Source organism: Alligator mississippiensis, chromosome 3 (genome assembly GCF_030867095.1).
Source record: "Alligator mississippiensis isolate rAllMis1 chromosome 3, rAllMis1, whole genome shotgun sequence".
NCBI classification, from domain to species: Eukaryota; Metazoa; Chordata; order Crocodylia; family Alligatoridae; genus Alligator; species Alligator mississippiensis.
Genome location: NC_081826.1, coordinates 272,722,252 through 272,741,564, shown reverse-complemented (window position 1 = coordinate 272,741,564; position 19,313 = coordinate 272,722,252). Strand labels below are relative to the sequence as shown.

General features: G+C 45.2%; 1 protein-coding gene across 1 annotated transcript in view; it reads right to left on the bottom strand.

Moving 5' to 3' along the window:
• Nucleotides 1-19,313, bottom strand: part of HCN1 (hyperpolarization activated cyclic nucleotide gated potassium channel 1) — a 311,415-nt gene that overhangs the window by 79,261 nt on the left and 212,841 nt on the right. Inside the window, exon 4 of the mRNA XM_059723553.1 lies at nucleotides 7,522-7,740. Within this exon, the coding sequence (XP_059579536.1) occupies nucleotides 7,522-7,740 (219 nt within the window). The remainder of the gene's footprint in view (nucleotides 1-7,521; nucleotides 7,741-19,313) is intronic.

Here is a 19,313-nt window from a genome sequence, read left to right as displayed (position 1 = left end):
GTCCTGCATGCAGCGTGGAACAGTGCGGGGCAGCAGGGATCACCCCCTGCCAGGCAACACTCAGTGAGCACCAGGGCTTTTCTTTGAAATACGGAGCTGGGATGGGTGGGGCAGGCATGGAGGGGTCTGGGGTTGTGGGGGCTGTGGGAGCGGAGGCATTGGACGGGCTGGCAGAGGTCCCCCCATGGTCCCCTCCCCTCCTGCCCATGCCCCCTTCCCCTTCCCCTACTTACCAGCTCTGAGTTGGCTGCAGCTCTGTGCTGCAGCGGGTGGGGACTGCCCGAATCATCAAAGCTCTGAATGTTTTCTGAAGATTTGGAGAGCTTTGAATCAATTCGGACCTTTTTATTGGTCCCCTGATTTAATTTGGATTCAGAGATTCAGCCACCAAATGAGGCTGAATCTCTTCCGAATTGAATCACCACTCGAAGCTTCACACAGCCTTAGTTTTATGAATACTTGCAAAGCTACAGGCTAAAATGTTTCTCCAAAAATATGAAGAAATCTTATCCCTCTCTTAAATAAAATAGTATGGCCTTATACATAGTACAAATGTCAAGCATGCAAGGGTTTGAGGACACTAAGACCTTGATCAGACATCCATGATTCACACGCTTTGGAGATGCCATATGTTTGGATTAATTTCCCCATATATAACCCTAAATTTCAAAGCATTAGATCAGGTAGCTGTCCCTCACCAATCTGGTTGAGACTTGCTGGTCATCCTTTGCCAATCTTGGATTTATCAAATTATCAACAATTTCCCTGCTAATGTCAGTGAGACTAAGGAAGCCGTTTACAGAAGTCATCGCAGATCAGTGCAATATACCTCAGTTAGTCACATGAACCGAAGAAGAAAAATATTCTGAACACAGCTGTGTGAGTACAAATATCTGACATGTAACTTTGATATCCTGCACTAATTTTCTTGCCAGAATTGCCTTGTCTACTTATATCTGAGCTACTATACAAGTATAAAAATCATGTTACCCTTTAAACTTCTTAGGCCCCTGGGAGACGTTACACTTAGGACACAAATAACCTGTTAATTGTGCCATAAATACCATACCACATGTTCAGGGAATTAATAGCACACCAAAATGAGAAAATAGCTACAAAAATGTCCCACAAAATACTCCTGTGGGAACTGCAGGGCAAGACATGTTCAGGTGCTGGGTGGCAATGAGCTAAAGAAGTCATCCTGACCTGGCACCTGAAGATACCTTGCTCAGCAGCTCCTGAAGGATCTGTTGGGCATATCTATTCACAGCTGATGAGACACAGATGAGGGTTAAATTGCCTGCATGAAAATATTGCCAACCTGGGTTGCAAGTTCCAGTTAGAATAATGGTGTGACTGGAATCAGTCCTTGATTCCAACAATCGCATCCTGGCATGCACGTATGGCAGGACACACAATTGTTGGGATTTGGGGATCAAATCCTATTACACAATTGTTTTAATGTCTGCCAGGGTCCTTAATGTACACTCTTTTAAAAGAAATATGATATGTATATCAAAAATCTTGCTCTAAAAGTAGTAACATTTTGCAAAGATACAAATGTTGGTACATACATACACCTGTATGTGTATGACATTACATAATTTGCATGTGCGTTTTACATGCTGCATTGCATAACAAATGCTTCTGACCCTCATATCAGTTAATTACCTGTCACCAGCAAACCCTTCTTATGATCTACAAATTAGGTTTTACTTCACCAACATCTTTTGATCAAAAAACAAATTGGATCTTCCTATAAACCCAGGATTTTAGAGAGGGGGGTGCAAAAGCAGTGCTCAGCACTAAAAGATGACTGTATCTGACATCCCCCAGTCTCCCTACTACCCAGGGTAGGCAGAATGTGTCATGGAAATACCAGGCAGGTACTTTTTTAAGTCCACGAATGAAGTAAGAATCTCCTCCCAACCACCATTTTCCTTTCCCCTCTGTGCTCAGGAGCATTTCCCCCCTTCCCATCTAATTTTCCCAGGATCAAAAAAGAGAAGACCTGGCCTCCCACTGCTGCTTTACCTGCCCTGCTCCAGCCAGCACTGTGGAAAGTGGGTACTTAAGGGAGTAAGGTTCACTCAGGGACAGCAGCAGCTGGCATATTCCCTGTTCTTGCACTGCTTGCAGGCTGACTGGGAACACCTGCGGACCTAGATCTCTTCAGGGAGACCTAGAACTCTTCAGCCTCCATAGGAGAAAGCTGAGAGGAGATCTAGTGGCTGTCTACAAATTCATTGTGGGGGGGGGAAGGGGGGAGGCAGCAAGGTGTAGGACATACTCTGTTTACCAAGGGGCCCCTTGGAGTAACTAGAAACAACAGCCACAAACTGACAGAGAGAAGATTTATACTAGACATAATGAAGAACTTCTTTACAGTAAGGGTTAGCAGAATAGGCTTCCAAGGGAGGAGGTGCTCTCCCCTACTTTGGAGGTCTTTAAGAGGAGACTCGACAAACACTTGGCTGGGGTCATCTGACCCCAGCACTCTTTCCTGCCTGGGGTAGGGTGTTGGACTTAATGATCTACTAAGGTTTGCTGCAACCCTAAAAAATCTATTAAATCTATGAGGACTGAGCAGGGAGGGGGAATGCGCCCACTGTTGCCACTGCTGCTGTCCCTGGCTGGGTCTGGCTCTCCACAGGCAGAAGCAGGGCAGGAGTGGCTGTGGATCTTCTCCCACTCCTGAGTTAGCTGAGAAACAGTAGAAGCAGAAGATGTTGGGGAGAATGGGAGAGGAGGGAAGTGGCGGGGTTTCTGATAATGGAAGAAAGGGAGTGAGTGCCAAGAGGGTGGGATTTTTACTTACTTCAGGGACTCAAAATTCCCTGACTGCTGTACAGTCTGAAAAGGGGCTGCAACCATGCCACTGCATCCCCCTCTGGATCTTCCTTAAACTGTACTGCCCCAGGAACAATTCTGGCATCAAGCCAACTCCCCACTCCTGCCCCCAGGGGTGTGACCTTCCCCGACGAAGGGCGCAACCCTGTGCAAATAGCCTGCAGAGCACATTCCAGCCAGCTGGGTTGCAAGGCACAAATGAGTCCAGGAGTGGGGCCTAGGAAGAATGGGTGGGCGAGGGATGACAAGACAGGGGGGCAGATTGGGTCCCCATGAGCTGGGGCTTCTTTCCTGGGGCAGAGGCAGCAGCTCCCCCAGAAGCATCTTCCATCATAGTTCCCATCTCCTAGCTACCCTTGGAAGCACAACCAGCACTCCCCACATCCCAATTTCAAACCCCAATATATTCCTGTTCTGGCTCACATGCCCTGTAATGGCGAGTCAAAGCTGTGCAGGCAGGGGACAGCCAGAGAAAGTTTTTAGCTTTAAGATGTGACTACTCCAAACTTGAGCTAGTATTAACACTGGTCAAAAGCTGAGCAGCTCAAAATGCAATGTGTAACAAGGCCCTAACCCATGCCATTATCTATTTGTAGGCATATTTTAGATGCTCAAAATTGACACAAAAATTAACATAAACATTTCTAAAGCTTTAAATCACTAAATAACACCTGAATAGTGAACTGTAAGCAAGGAGCTAAATTTGTATAAACTTTGCTTCCAACTACTGGTTTTTCTCTATGCAATAGCATCTCATAAAAGTATTGTTCTTTGAATAAAATGAATTAGTTTGCTTGAAAAGAGCCTAAAGTACCATAAACTAATGGATAGCAAGGTATCAAAAGAAAGCGGGGTACCCATTGGGATACTTCAAGTCCATGTCAGACCCAATCTTATTTCACAACTTGGTCGATTAACTAAAGTAAAATAATAGCAGTGGTTCTATTTAGGAACATGGAGGTAAAATTAAGTTAGGAAAAGAGTAATCTCAATATAAGGAAAAAGTTCTTATAGTTCAACTTAACCTGTTTTGCAGAGATAATAATTGTTTGTCTTTATTGTCTTATTGTCATGCCTGAACTTGAGCTGTTTAATGCAATCTGGCTACATGGACATTCATAGACAAACCGACTGTTTCTTGAAAAAGAGTCCATAGCATAGTTTAATTAGAATAGGTTATTAACCATTTTATGAATGTACATTTCATTAAAAGAAATACACTGGCAATTCAATATTTTGGTCAATGTGTTATAATGGTACACATAGTCATCTTAACATATTAAGTAATAAATATTAAGTTTCAACAATAATAGGTTTCACTGGACTAGTGCTCAGAAACAAACTTGTTTATGATTTATATGAGAAATCAAGAAACAATATAAAAATGTGCATCTCCTCCAGATGTTTTAGTACTCTCTGCTGATCTATATAAATTGACTAGTTTAAATGTCAATACCAGTAACCACTTGGGAGCATTAAAAGCATAACTAAAAGAATTATAATTTCTCTTGAATATACCAATGTGATCAACTCAATCCAAGAACAGGACCAAGTACTTGACATTTCAATCAGAGGCAAAGTGATGGAGAGCTCCCCTAATGAAGTTCCTGTTCTAACTGAAACTTATCTATCTGCCTTTATCTAAGGGCCCCTCCAGGGCTAGGGACAGACTTTCAAAAAGCCTGAGCCTGAATTGATTCAATCTTTGCAGGCGAGTCTAACCTGGCTAGGCTGAACCAATTTGCAACCGAACATTCTCTCTGGACTCAGGAAATTCAGGCATATGCCTGCAGTGGCTCAGGCAAGAAGCCGTGGAGTATTAAAGCAGCCCTCCCTTCCCTTCTGCAGGGAGCTGAGCTGAGATGGAGCATGGCTAGGTCCCACAGGACCTCTGATTAGGGAGGTCTGCCTCAACCATCCCAAGTTCTTCCCTGCTGGCTGCTCAAGGGGTAGGAGTGTTGCCAGCCCCAGCCTCCTGCTAGCACTCTGAGGCAACCAGGGGGGGGCAATGTGTGCATCTGTTGATGAAACAGAGCTTTTCAATCTCCCTCCCTGCTTCTCCATACTGTCTGCAGCAAACTGACAGGCAAGCAAGGCAGCAGGGGGCTGATAACAGCGTTTATCACGCCATCAGCAAAACAATAACCTTTCTCCATTAGTTCAAACTCTTCTTAAACAGCTTACCAGCTGACCTATTGATTAGCACCAAAAAGCTCTAAGCGGACACTGTTCTGTCTTCCTGTCCCAGTAAAATTGGAGACACACAGACACCTCTCAGCATTAGCTAGCATACCACATGTCTAGGGTCCCTGGGGCTGGGATCTGTGCTGTGAGAGATGGGAGGCAAGGATTCCTGCTTGAGCAGCAAGCAGCAAGGGAAGCCAGGCAGACCCAGCTGTACCTGCAGTTTCTGCCAGAGCTCCAGCCAGGGAGAAGAGGGGAGGGCCAAGCTCTGCTGTGGAGCAGATAGCCCTGCCTAGCCCAGAGAGCATGCTTAGATGCTGGGGGAGTCTGGTTTATCTTAAACCAGCAAGAGGTTTGGGACAGACATTGCATAAACCACTTTGAGCCAAATCAGTTAAGTCTGATACTACATTCAACCAGGTTTATCTCAAACCAGTTTCAGCCATTTTCAAACTGGTTTATCTGTTCATTTGAACATCTCTTCTGTTACAGGTTTGAATATATAACCCCTATTCTGAAGGTTGATATAAAGGATACAAAGATGTTTTCTTTATACTGACATAACTTCTCTCTGTGTGTATGTATGTGTGTATGTCCATACAACTATACCTGAATAATTGTATCCCTACTCAGGAGATACAGTAAAGTTAAATCAGTACAATTTTGTGTCTTAACAAGGCTAATACTGCTTCAGTTAAGCAGCAGTCATTCTCATTCATTATCATTCAAAGTTCTTTTTTTCTAGTCTGCTCAGTTTCTACTGAGCAAGAGTGAATATCAGGAAGCACACTTCCTTATGTTCTGTTGAGGGAAGAGGGATCAAACATGTACAGCACTCTCCCCTGATACAGTGCACCCTGATGACTGAGCTTATTTTGTTGGCTACAGCTGTTGGGGTCAGGTGCTGTCTCCAGTGTTAAGCCTCATTTATTTTGCACCTGTAAGGGAATCTATATCTCTGAGTTTGCTATGATACAGTGGTTACATTTTTGTGGGAGTATTTTTGGTGATGGATGTAGGAAATATATGTCAATATCCTTTCCCATACTACTGAAATCTTGCCATATCTAAGTAAATACTCTGATCTTCCTTTCCATCTTGAGATGGTGTCCTTACTCAACATTTGAGACACCTCTATGAGTTCTCTAAACTTCTATTGCCAACCTTTTATTTAATCACTTTGCACTTGACATGGCTAATCTTTAATACTGAATTACCATTATGCCAAGGATTAGAAAATCTCTTTCCAGAACTGACATACCTCTTCCATCAAATCAAACATCTCTGTCTAAGATAGTTCTTCCAGTTGTCCTGCTGTGAGCTGCAACTTAACATAGCAAATACAAACTCACTTTCCTCCACAAAAACATCACCATCTCCACTTCTCTGTCTCTAGAGAAAACTCCATCATCATCTCCATTACTCTGATTATTTTTTATTTTTTCTTCTTGCTTGCCCAGCATATACAGGCCATTGACTCTTTGTCATCAACACTAGAAATTATTAGCTTCCTCCCCCCCCCCCCCCCGCCCCGTCGCTTTTCTGCCAAATTTTTGTTTAAATCCATATATTCCACATAGATAAAAGCAAGATTTTTCTATCTATTAGTTCCTTTAAAACATTTACTGTGCCCAAAATAAATCAATTGTAATTAACCTGTATCATAATAATGAATCAGTATTTGTTATTCCCTTTCCCCTGGATTTATCTATCTTCTTATTCTTTCATTAAGAACTGCTTGAGATATCCCTTGGAGTATGTTTCTACAGTCCAAAGACTCAAATACACATGCTCAAACCAGATTTAAATTAGTAGGCTTCAGTATCATCATGAAAGCATGAAGCTTTGTATAAACTAGACACCTGAATATATACAGAGGGTCCCAGTAGGTTGCACTGAACCCTGTGCTTCCTCAGGCATGTTATGATGAAGACCCAACCAAGTTAAAGTTTTCTTGGATTTGTCCTGGGATTGCAGTCTAGATATAGGCTTATAGACTTGCAGCACCCTATGTGGCACTGCAACTGAAAACCACTCGAAAGGGTCAGATCCTGCAGTCCTTATTCCCACCAGAACAATAACAGTATTACTGCAGTCTGTTGGAACACCAGGGTGTCTAGGGAAATAGCAATATTTTCTGAGTATTTCAGAAATTTGCAGAAACCATTACTGACACTGTAGCAACTTAATTTTCCATTTTTAGCAGTTGGTTAGTAATGGACTCAAGGATCAGTGATTCACATTACACTTTAAACCTCAAAACACAATTATTAACTTATGTTTCACATTTTTAGACCTGCATATTTACTGACTTTTATGGATTCACTCCAAGGATGATTTGGTCCACTGTTTTTCTGTATTTCTGCATACCCAATAAAGATCACTGCTAGGTTATATCATGGTAATATGTGAAGCTTTATTCTAAATTTAAAAATCTTGGTAATAACTTTTGGAAATAAAATAGTTATATTTAAAAACAATAATTACCTTCTCTTGGTATTGCCGTCTAGAGGAATCCAAAGACTGAATTAGGGCAGTGGCATGACCAACAAACATGGCATAACATGTAGCCCCCACAATCATACTCAACATGGTAATCCAAAGATCAGACATGCTGACAGGGGCCCGGGCTCCATAACCAATGCAAAGCATATGACTCATAGCTTTGAAGAGTGCATATGAGTACTGCTTTCCCCAGGAATCATTCTGCAAGAAAAGAGGAAAAGAGGAGTTAGCAAGGAGATGGACACAATATTTTTGATTGGTATAATAGGAACATAAATCACTATTCTGAAAGAATATGCTGGTAATGTGCCCTCTGTGAATAGGAAAAAAGATATTCCTTCTAAATTAACTGTTATAAAAAATGATGGAAAACCTGTCAGATACTGCTTAGTACACGGGTAGAAAAAAACCACATCCACACACATGCACACAGTTCACACCTGTTTTCTAGCTAGGGCTGTGCAAAACAGAACCATTTGTTTTAACTTTTGTTTCACCATTTTGACGGGACAGTGTTTCATTTTGAGTTTCATTTAGTTTTGAAGCAATGTTCTGTTTCATTTTGTTGAAACTGTTTCACTGTTTTGATGCTGTTTCAATGTTTCACCAGTAGGCTATAATGGGGAAGCATGAAACTGCCTATAACTTTGTCCTTTCTTGCCTGATTTGGATGCAAACATCAGAGATGAGGGGTGGCTTGCCTTGCAAGTTTCTGATCATATAGGTGGCTCTTCAAGCCTGCCAAGTTTCAAGGAGATAGGTGCAGGGGTTTCTGGGAAACAGCACCTCAAAGTCTTGAAAGCAAAACTAAGTGTGAAGGCATGGGGGGGGGGGGAGAGGGAAGGGTGAACAGCAGGCATAGTAGCCTCTGCTGAGGCCACAAAGTCTGCCAAGTTTCAAAGAGATAGGTGCAGGGGTTTCTGGGAAACTGCAACTCAAGCTGCTGACAAGCAAAACTCATGTCACGTGTGTGTGTTAAAGCACAGCAGGTTGAAAACTACAGGCAGTGTAGCCCCTGCTGAGGCCAAGAAGCCTGCCGTGTTTCAAGGACATAGGTGCAGAGGTTTCTGGGAAACTGCACCTCAAGCTACTGACAAGTAGAACTTGTGACATGTGTGACTGTGTGTGTGTGTGTTAAGGCATGCCCTCACTGGTGCTGGGGCCTCTACACGACATGGTAGTGTGCCTCAATGAAGTCTCCTCCTCCCCTACAGCCTCAGCTGGTCCACCACTTTACATGACAACAGGTAATAACTTAGTAAGCAGCACAGTAGCACCAGCAGCATCTCAGGCAGCCAAACTGTGACAGAGCCCTTCTTTCCTTTCCTGCAGGAGCTTCTTCTCCAGCAGCTACTACAGAACTCTCCCTGCCAGCTCCAGCTCTAAGGCTTAGATCTGCCCAGGGCCCTGCTTCCTTCTGTTCAGCTGGCCATGGACAGGTGCTCGGGGTGTTGGTCTAATGACATGGCACTGCCAGACAAGGTTATTTGAGTCAATTTAATCTGATATCTTTTAGTAGACCAACTGAATAGTTACAGAAACTCATGAACTCAATATAGACAGTGGAATTCTGACACATTGCAACCTGCTAGACATCCGACTCTCTAGGTACGTCTGCACTTTTACCTGTGCTGCTGCATCCCCCTCCCCCCCCACCCCAGCCTGTCCCTCATCCCCATATGCCTTCATTGCCATTTTCACTGACTGGATTTCTTGTCTGCACTGGATGCCAGGCTAGCCTCTGGGTTCTTTACTATTTGTTCCATCCAGGAACAGTATATACACCAAGTGCAGGTGCTTCCCTAGCCTGACAAAGGGTTTTTTGACCTGAAAGCTGGCATCCCAGGCAGCTAAGCTGAGCTTACCTGAAGCCCCACAAATCCACTGCAACCAGCAAGTCTCAGACCTATCAAAGATATGACAGGTCTGGGCTTTCCCCAGCCAAGACTGTGTGCATGCATGTGGCAGCTGGAGGTTATGGCGCCTCCTACTTGACTTTTACCAGGGGGATCCTCAGTCCTGGCATTTACAGGGCTGTTGTACTGCCATCAGTCCCACCAGGCCTCCCAGAGTGAAGTTTTAGTGATCATGCCCAGGACCTGGGGCCTCCTCTTTTCTCACAGCCCCAGTCCATGCCTCCAAGTTCATCCTGGCATCAGAGCTCAGCAGAGACATGTTCTTCCTCTGCTGGCTGGTGATGTAGTGAGTGCCCCCTCCAGGTTTGAGAGGGGGGCATTAAATGGTTTTTAAAAAATGAGAAAAGGAAATAGGTGCAGACAGAGTGAGGAAGGTAGCATTCACTCCATTTGCACCTGGAGCTTGGGGAACCCCAGCAGCAGGAGGTTCACCTTGAGGAACACCAGCTGCTCTACCAAACCAGGATCCAAAGAGATGTGGTGGGGTGTCACTACATCACCAGCAATGCTGAACACCCTCTCACCTTGGAACACTGGTTGGTGGACAGGAAGGGTGTTCCTGGGAAACTGTGGCCATATCTGGCCACATCTAGCTGTGACTTGCCCAGTAGGCCAAGGGGTTACACAGCAGCAGCTCCATGTGCTCAGCAAGATATACAGCCACCAAAGCATGAGCGCTACCTGCCTGATGGTGGAGTCTGGTGCTTCTGGACCCCACCATGGAAGCCAAGCCCTTGGCCCACATTGGCAGCACCTGTAGTAGAGAAGGAGACTGGCTGCTGGATGGCATGCTGGCATGGGACAGTAGAACCCCCTCTTCCACATCCCTCCAGCTCTGCCATTCTACCTTCCTGACTCTCTTCACCAGAACCTCCATCCACTGATTCAGGCTTGGACTGCTGCATATGCTGCCCTTCAGCCTCGGGCCATACATGGCAGCCAGCACACAAACCATACTGGACTGCAGGGGAGCAAGCCATTTCCTGATACCCTCCTTCAGCTGCCACACCATTGCCTCCACATCTCATAACAGCAGCTTGCCCCAGACAGGAACATTGATCCCCTGGAAGCTCGCCATTTGGCTCTGAAGTTCCCTCACTACAGGGATCACCTGGCTAAGGAGGGCATTGCCAGCACTGAGGGTCTCGGTGGCTTCAAGGAAGGGCTTGAGGACCACCAAGATCTGGGAGATGGTATCCCATTCAGCTCTGTTAAAGGGGCCGCTGATTCCAATCTCCCCGAGCAAGGCCATCTCATGGGTGGCCTTCTGTTGCTCCACCAGCCTCTCGAGTAACAGGTATGCGGAGTTGTACTGAGTCTCCACATCCTGCATGATTTTGTGCATTGGGATATTCAGCTCTGCTTGTTTGTTCCACAGCATCTTGCCCCCCTTGATGCTCTGGTGGAAGTAGCCTGCCACCTTCCTGCATTTTGAAATGAGCTTGCTGGCAGTGCTGGTGATGTCACTGGCAGCCACCCCCCTGCAAGGTGTACTTGACTATAAGGTGGAACTTGTGTGCCACACAGCAGATGCCAACAAAGTTGGCATCACGTGCCACCTTCCCTATATTGGCCCCATTGTTGGTGACTATAAACCCATGGGTGAGCTTGCCCTGCCCAATGAGCCACCCCTGCACCAAGCAGTTCATGGCCCCCACAATCTTTGTTGCTGTGTGGGACTCATCCAACTCCTCGTCTTGAAGGAGAGCCCACCGACATCCTGACTGATTACCCAGTGCCCTGTGAGGGAGAAGTATGCATGACTTCCACCCCAGCTTCTCCAGATGTCCAAGGTGAAGTGTTAAGGCCACCTGTGGACCTGCCTTGTGCAGCTCCTCTCTCAAGTACTCCCTGCATGCCTCATACAGGGAGGGCACCACCGTCCTGCTGAAGGTGGTACATGTGGGCACTGGGTAGGATGGGTCCACAAGCGCCATGAGCTGCCTGAATCCTGGCCGCTCAACTAAGGAAAATGCCACAGAAAGCACCTCTCCAATGCTCCAATGCTCTGGGTGATCTCGCTCGCCCTTGCAATGTGCCCCACTTTCTGTCTGCCTTTCCCCAACTGTTCCAGGGTGGCCTTCCTCTGCTTTGGTGGGATGGGGGCTTTGAAGCAAGAGTGGGACTTCCCTTTGGGTACTTTCTTCTGGTGCCAGGCTGAGGAGGAGCAAGGGCAAGGGGGTGGTGCCTGCATAGATGCATCATCATCCCCGTGGTGCTCATGTGTTTTGTTCCCTTGCCCGGGCTGGTTTTGGCTTGGCAGTTCAGGCAGATAGCATATGTGGGATCATCTGCCAGTGCGAAATGATCCCAGACCACACTGCCCACTCACTTCTGGGGTGCAGATGTATGTGTGGATGCTGCAGTTTCCCCCTCCTCAGCAGTCAGAGGCAGAGCAACAGGAGAAGCGAACTCAGCTGAGCCGCTTGCCTCCGCAACCTCTATCTCAGCCTTCTCTGAAGTATCTTCTGGGGTAGGAGACCTGGCTCTAGGGGAAACTTGAGGGGTGTGGAGCACAAGCTCAGATGATTCCCCCTCCTTACCCAGAATTTCCCTTGCTGGGGCACTCAGATCTAGATCCAGCTCCAGCTCTTCCTCTGGCACTAGAAGGCTCAGCATGGAAAGTGAAATGGGGATGGAGGAGACTGTCACACTGGTGCTGCTGCTTGTTGGTATGGTGATAGTGGGAGGTGGGCTATGGCTGGTGCTCTTGGAGGGGTGCAGACTCAGGCACAGGCAGTGGAACTGGCACTGCTCCCCTGTCTTTGCTGCCTGTACTAGTGGAAGCCTCATGCCTGTGTGTTGTAGTAAAAAGGCTGCGTCTCAGTTTGAGTGGGGTGGAGGAACTTACAGCTCTCCCTCTACTCACTCTTCCACCTCTCCCTGAAGGCTTGCCAGCTGCCTTTCCAGCCCGCTTCATAGTATGTTTCATAGTGTCTGGTCTTTGCCTTGGTGTGCTCGCAAATCTGTCTTTTCTTCTTCTGTAATGTTATCTATCAGATTTATGCAATATATGTAGATTTTAAGATAATTGTTTGTATGTGTATTTATGTAATGTATGTATGTATGTATTTATGTAATAAATAGAATAAATATATAAATGTATATGTGTTTTCTTATATAAATTCTATATTATAATATGTAATATAATTATGCTGTGCTTCCTGGCACTGTAAGAGAAAGCACAGATTTGAAAAGAATCAAAATAGACTAAACAAAAAGAGGATTTTGGCAGACGATTAAATTGAAAGGAATCAATCAATGAATATAATAATAAAATAAAAGGGTATATAAAGAAAGCAACAGGTATTGCTGAATCCCACTTGCTAGGCTAGGAAGTAGGAAATGGCTGGTATCCTTTGTTGTCTAAAGCTGCTGAGCTTCTGGAAGACAGCGCAGTAACTAACCCCAAGGCAGAAAGCGGCCCAGTTCGAACAATGCTGCTTTTTATGCTGTTTTTCCATCCCTCCCCCAGAGCACTGGGATTGGAAGGGACCTCAGGGAAGGACCACGGTCACTGGGCAGCTACACAGTCAATATCAGAGCAGTCTTTCCCCCCTCTTCCCCTCCCTCTCTTTACTTTCTGATTCCCTGCAGGCAAGCCCAACTTCAGCTTCAAAACTCAAAACGCTTCAAAATTTTCAAAACATTTTGACTGCCCTCATTTGGTTTCAAGGCTGTTTCAAAGTCCTTCATTTCATTTTGATTTGGCTGTTTTGAGCTCAAAATAAGTCAAAATAGCATCAAAACGAAACAGCCGGCGAAATTTTGCATGCTCCTAATCCTAGCCTAATTGAGATGAAGATAAAAAGTCAATTTCATTCCGTAGTACAGTGTTAGAAGGTTTAAAAAGAGCTGACCATAAAAAAAACTTATCCAATGTACTCTTGTTTGATACAGTCTTGATTTCTTCCTTTCCAAAACTGTTCATAGATTCATAGATTATAGAGCTGGAAAAGACCTTGGAAGATCATTGGGTCCAGCCCCCTGCACCAGGCAGGAAAGACAACTTGGGTCAGGTGACCCCAGGAAGGTGACCATCCAGTCTCCTCTTGAAGATTTCCAGGGTAGGAGATTGCACCACCTCTTTAGGGAGCTTATTCCACAGTCTGGGCACCCTAACTGTGAAGAAGTTTTTCCTAATGTTGAGCCTCAAGCAGTCTTCCAGGAGTTTGTGGCCATTACTCCTAGTTTTACCCAAGGGAGCCCTGGTGAACAGTTGTTCACTGAACCCTTGATATACTCCCCTAACATAGCAGTAAGATGCTACCAAGTCCCCTCTCAGCCATCTCTTTTTCCAGGCTGAAGAATCCCAGTTCCCTCTGCCTTTCCTCATATGGCTTGCCTTGCAAGTTTCTGATCTTATGGGTGGCTCTTCAAGCTTTACCATGTCCTTGCTGAAGTGCAACACCCAGTACTGGATACAGTACTCCAGCTGTGGTCTCACCAATGCTGAGCAGAGTGGAAGAATCACTTCCTTGGTTTTGCTGGAGATGCATCAATTGCTGCATGCCAGAGTATTATTTGCCCTGCTGGCTACAGCGTTGCACTATCAGCTCATATTCATGCTGTGGTCTGTTATTACCCCTAGGTCCCTTTCATTCGTGGTGCTGGTCAGTTTGACAGTGCCAAACCTGTAGGTGTGTAGGGGGTTGTTCATCTCCACATGGAGCACTTTACATTTCTCGATATTAAACTTAATCTGGTTCCGATCCATCCAACTTGCAAGACTGTCTAGGTCTGCCTGTATCTGTAGCCTGTTCTTATGCCTAATTGTTCATATTACCCATGTAGGAATGTAATGAGAAAATGCCCAAGGCTAATGGTTTATTTTTTCCTCCATTTTAGTAAAATGCTATGCAAATTGCTGTGAAATAAAAACAGCTTGTTCCTAACTGAACCTATCCTTTCTGCATCTGAAAAACCCAAACACATAGAACTTGTATGTTCAGTTCGAAGAAACAAATTAACTAAATCTTTCCAGAAATGGAAGGTTCCCTATACAGTGTTTTCCCTAGGCATCTTCCAGTTCACAGGCTGCTCTTGCATCCTGTGTTCTGCCTGAGATGAGGTTCTAATACAATGCACTATGGATGTCATCAATTACCATTGCCAAGCATTTTGCTTTAACAAGCTTAAGTTATTAAATATCATGCATTTCAACAGCATTGAATAGATATACCATTTATAATGCACACGATACAGAATTTGTGGTTTATATTTTTTCCAGCCATTAGCTATTGAACTTCCAAAGTAAAACAACTAATTCACATTGATGAGATTTTTACTTCTAGTTGTTGGGTTTTTGTGACAGAATTCTGACTTGATCGATAATATTTAATTAAAAGTCATGACAAAACAGCTAACACACCCACATATTCAGAATTACAATTATAAATGTGGGGTTAATGCTGTTATTACACTGTGTCCTCTCCCCTTCCCCCCAGCCCTGACTGAAATATTTTTACTACCCCTCCCCTGCAACCGGGTAGCCATCCCTTCCAACCCATTGATCTCTCCCTCCAAACTGCCTATTCCCCCTGGACCCACCTACACCCCACCAAACCTGTCAACCCCCCTGAACCCACTAATCCCCCCTACTGCAGACTTGCAAGTTTCCCCCCCATCTCTCATACTTGCGTCTGGTTGTCTATGCTTCCTTCCGGAAAGTGGCAAATGTTTGCTGGTGGTGCTCCTGACTCAGGTTTAGGTGGCTTAAACTAAGCTGCCTAAACCTGAGCTGAGTTCCACAAATGCTTGGCTGCACCCATAGTCTCTACTACAGAGAGTTAACAGTAGAATGTCAGCCTTCTGACATAGTGAAGGGACAAGGAAGAAGGAACAAGGATGATATCAGTAAGATTATACGGTGACTCAGCAAAGACATGTAAAAAACCAAAATCTTTATATACCTATGTTGCAAATATATTTTGAAAAGTCTCTTGTTGTGCCATCTGCTCCAAGTGTGCCAACCTTGATCATATCCTTATACCCTCCTTGAGATAATGGCTTCTAAGTATTTTTTTTTCTTTCCATTTTTCAACAATGCTTAAAACTACAAACTAACTACCTCTCCCCTCACCCCCTTCAAATCCCTTCTCAAAATGCATTTCTTCAGAGACATCTAGCCACAATTAATCAACTAATCTTTCAAGGCTAGGCAGAAGACCTAGGTACAGCTGAAATGTGTTCATTTTTGTAATTACCAAACAAAACTCTGTCTTCATCATCCTTCAAATTTAACTTGCCAAGACTCTCAACTGTTTAGATTAGTGAACTTTGTGTGTCTATATAGTTCTGATCCTTCATCTTGTGTGTGGGTACAGTAATAATTAATTCATTTTCACTTTGAATGACCAAAACAAGCGGGGGGGAAGCTAAAGTTTGATTTAAAAATAAACTGGTTAATATTTTGTTTTTTAAATTAGTAAATGCAAAGGGTTAGATTCACAAAATGAAGAGGTGGTATCTCCCTTGTAATCCAATAATTAGGATATTCATTGGAAATGTGGGAGAACCCAATTAAAATCCCCTGTCTGAATTACTGGAAGGATCTGAGTCAAAATCTCCTACCTCTCAAAGGAATACCTCCCAAATCACCTACCCCTCAAGGAAGGCAATAGAATATTATGGGGAGTCTCTCTCTGAAGCTTTCCTGAAGACAGTATACTTTGTATAAAAATTCCTTCATATTCACTAGGTCAGACAGACAATGAGAATGCTTTGATAGCTTGGTGCTTAAAACACTCTCTTACTGGGAAATGGGATATACAAATTCCAATCCCTGGTTTAATGGAGTATTTAAGTATTTTTGACTTTTCAGAAATGTTTCCAAATGGAAACTGATTGCCTTATGCAGCCCAAATTCTCAAATAATTTGGGGTTTACCTTACTTATATTTTTGTAAAATTAGGTACCTGGGGGAGGGATAGCCTTCCTGTTAAGTTCAAAGTGACCAGGAGCCTTTGTGTATACATATATCCAGACATATGTAGGAAGTTCGAAGATTGGACTGCTGCTTGTACACTGCCAAATATTATTGATCCTGAGCCTGACCTTGGTCTCTAAGCCCTACTCCACTATTAGACTGAACCACTCTTTACACTCCAGCCTGCAAGCCAGAAAACCAACTATTGCCTGAAGTCTCAGAACTGGTTCTCTACTCAGGCCAATAAGCTCATCAAAACTGCAGATGGCATGTGATCCACAACATGGATCTCCACCAGTGGAGCAAGCAATATGCTGCACAAGAACTGTGGCTAAAGAACTTCATCCCCAACACCAGCTTCTGCTCCTCAGGCTGACAGTTGCCCTGCAGGATCTGGACTGCTCTTAACCACCTCAGAACGGGTGTTGGATGGCTTATGGTGAGCATGCACTCTTGGGGTATCTTCAATGACAATGGCTGCAGCTGTAGTGCTAAAGCTCAGACAGCCAACCATATCATTTATGAGTGCCCTTACAGCCCTCCTTTGGGTTCCCAAGGTCTTATTGACATTGACCATTCTACTGTTGCTAGCTTTCTGGCCCTCATGCTTTTGACAAATGAGTGTGGCAATGCTTGCTTCATCATTACTCCATTATTAATACTAAATAAATAAATATGGTCATAAAGTACTTGTGTATAAATCTTTTCTACTATTTACAGTTTAATTAACATTTGTATTGTATACTTATACCCTCAGATTGGAGACCTTTTGTCAATACAAAGGCTGGATGATTTTATTTTGCTTAAAATTATACATATTACAAATTTTTAGGGTTGTAACTACAATGAGTGCATACAAACATTCAAAAGAACTGGTGTCAGTGCAAACATTTATCCATCTGGCTGCCTGCTCTCCAGATAGACAGCATGGCAGAAGGCATTCATCCAGGGGGCCCTAGAGCATGCAACCCAGCATGTCTTGCAGGCTCTGCAGTCTGCCTGGAGACAGAAGACAGTAAGGAAAGAACAGGTCAGGGCTAATTGGATGGCGGAGAGAAGGAAACATCCTCCCCCCCCCCCCCCCTTATCACCACCTGCTTCCTAACCTCTCAGCTGTCAGAGAGCAGACCCAGAGCAGGTCTTCTGCAACTGGAGCACTGGCTGGGGCTTAGGGAGCTTTGTCCAGGGTCAGCTGGGGGCTTTGCCTGGGGCTCCAGCTGGGGATGTGGGAAGGCTTTGCCCCTGCTCCTACAGTCACAACTATGGGTGGGGGGGTCCAGTCAGATGGGGCTATACGTCCACCACCAGCAGCTGGAGCCCCCCCACTAGGACTGTAACAGGGCACTGTAGTATGCCTACCACTTTAAGGGGAGAAGCTGCCTGAGAGGTAACTTCCAGATCATGTGGAGACTGATTGAAGGCTCACCTGACCCACAAAAGGGCCAGGGTAACAACTCCTGCAGTGTCAGGCACAGTCACTACAACCAATGAGGGGTTTACTTACTTTATTATATAGAGTGTCCTAGGGATTAGGGTCAAGAGGAAGAGACAAGTGCAGGTAAATAGGCAGTCACAGTATAATAACATACACTTAGAAAGCAAGTATACAGGTAGTGATCAGTACCACTGGGGTACATACATTCAGCACATACAGTCCCCTCCCTATGTCCAGAGGTTTCTCCAAGAACCAGCCTTTTGTCCAAAGTCACTCTGTGCAAATCTCTAGGTCAGGAATCTTGTGCAGTTGGTCTGTGGTTCATCTGTGCTGTACAGAGGTTTCCCTCTTCTCTAGTCATGCCCAGTCCCCATACCACAGGGGCCTTATGGCATGTAGCCAGCCTGGCTGTCCATTTACTTCTTCTTTTACTGCCCCCAAGGGCTTTTGGGGTGTGCAGTAGAGCAGCAGAACCCTGCACGGTTGTTTCTCATCACTTCCTCTTCCTGCTTCCAGGCGCCTCTGGGGTTTGCAGTCCATGGTCACAGTCAGCTGGACTCCACAGGGTTGCTCCCCTTCTGTAGCACACTCATATCATATTTTCAGTGCATGCAATGCATTACATTGCACAAGGCATGCATTATAACAGTCTGGGGCTAGAGAAGCCCAAGGAGACAGGAGCCTGGAGAAAGGCTCAAGGCCTGGAAACAGACTCAAGGCCTATAGAGAATTCCCCAGCCCAGAGAAAGGGCTGATTGGGGATACAGAGGGTCCCCCAGCCCAGAGAAAGGGCTGAGCAAAGGTACAGGGTCCCTCAGCCCAGAGACAGGTATGAACAGGGATACAGAGGATCCCCCCATCCCAGAGAAAGGACTGAGTGGGGTACATAGGACAAGGGAATAGAGCCCACAAACCCAAAGAAGGGGCTGAGTGGGGTACAGAGTGCTCACAGCCCAGAGAAGAGACTAAGCCTGGGAACAGAGCCCACCAACACAGAGAAGGGGCTGAGTCAGACAATAGATCTCCCTTCCTGCCCCCCCGAGAAGGGGCTGAGCAGGATACAGAGGGTTTTCCAACCCATATAAGGAGCTGAGCCCAGGAACAGAGGCCCCAGGCCAGGCCGGAAATCTGTGGTTTAAGGAGCAAGAGATTAGAGCATCTACAGTCCCCAACAGGGACTGTGTGAGGGGCCAGGTGTCTGAGGGCCCAGAGAAAGAAGGGAGAGAGAGCCAGAGGGTTTAAGAGTCCTGAGAGAGGCTACAAGAAATGAACATCTGAAGCGCTAACATTGGGGAGGCTTCGGGCATTGTATAGGGGAAGAATGAAGCCATGCAATTTGCCCTTAAGGCTATAGGTGCCCTGAAGGGGCACAGCCAGGCTGAGAGGGCCTATTTAGCATAAAGGCTGGATTGAAACCAGTGGGGTCTGGGAAGGACCCGCTGAGAAATTGATTGGACTCAGGTTCATTCTAAGGCCCATAGGCAGCTTCCCTTAC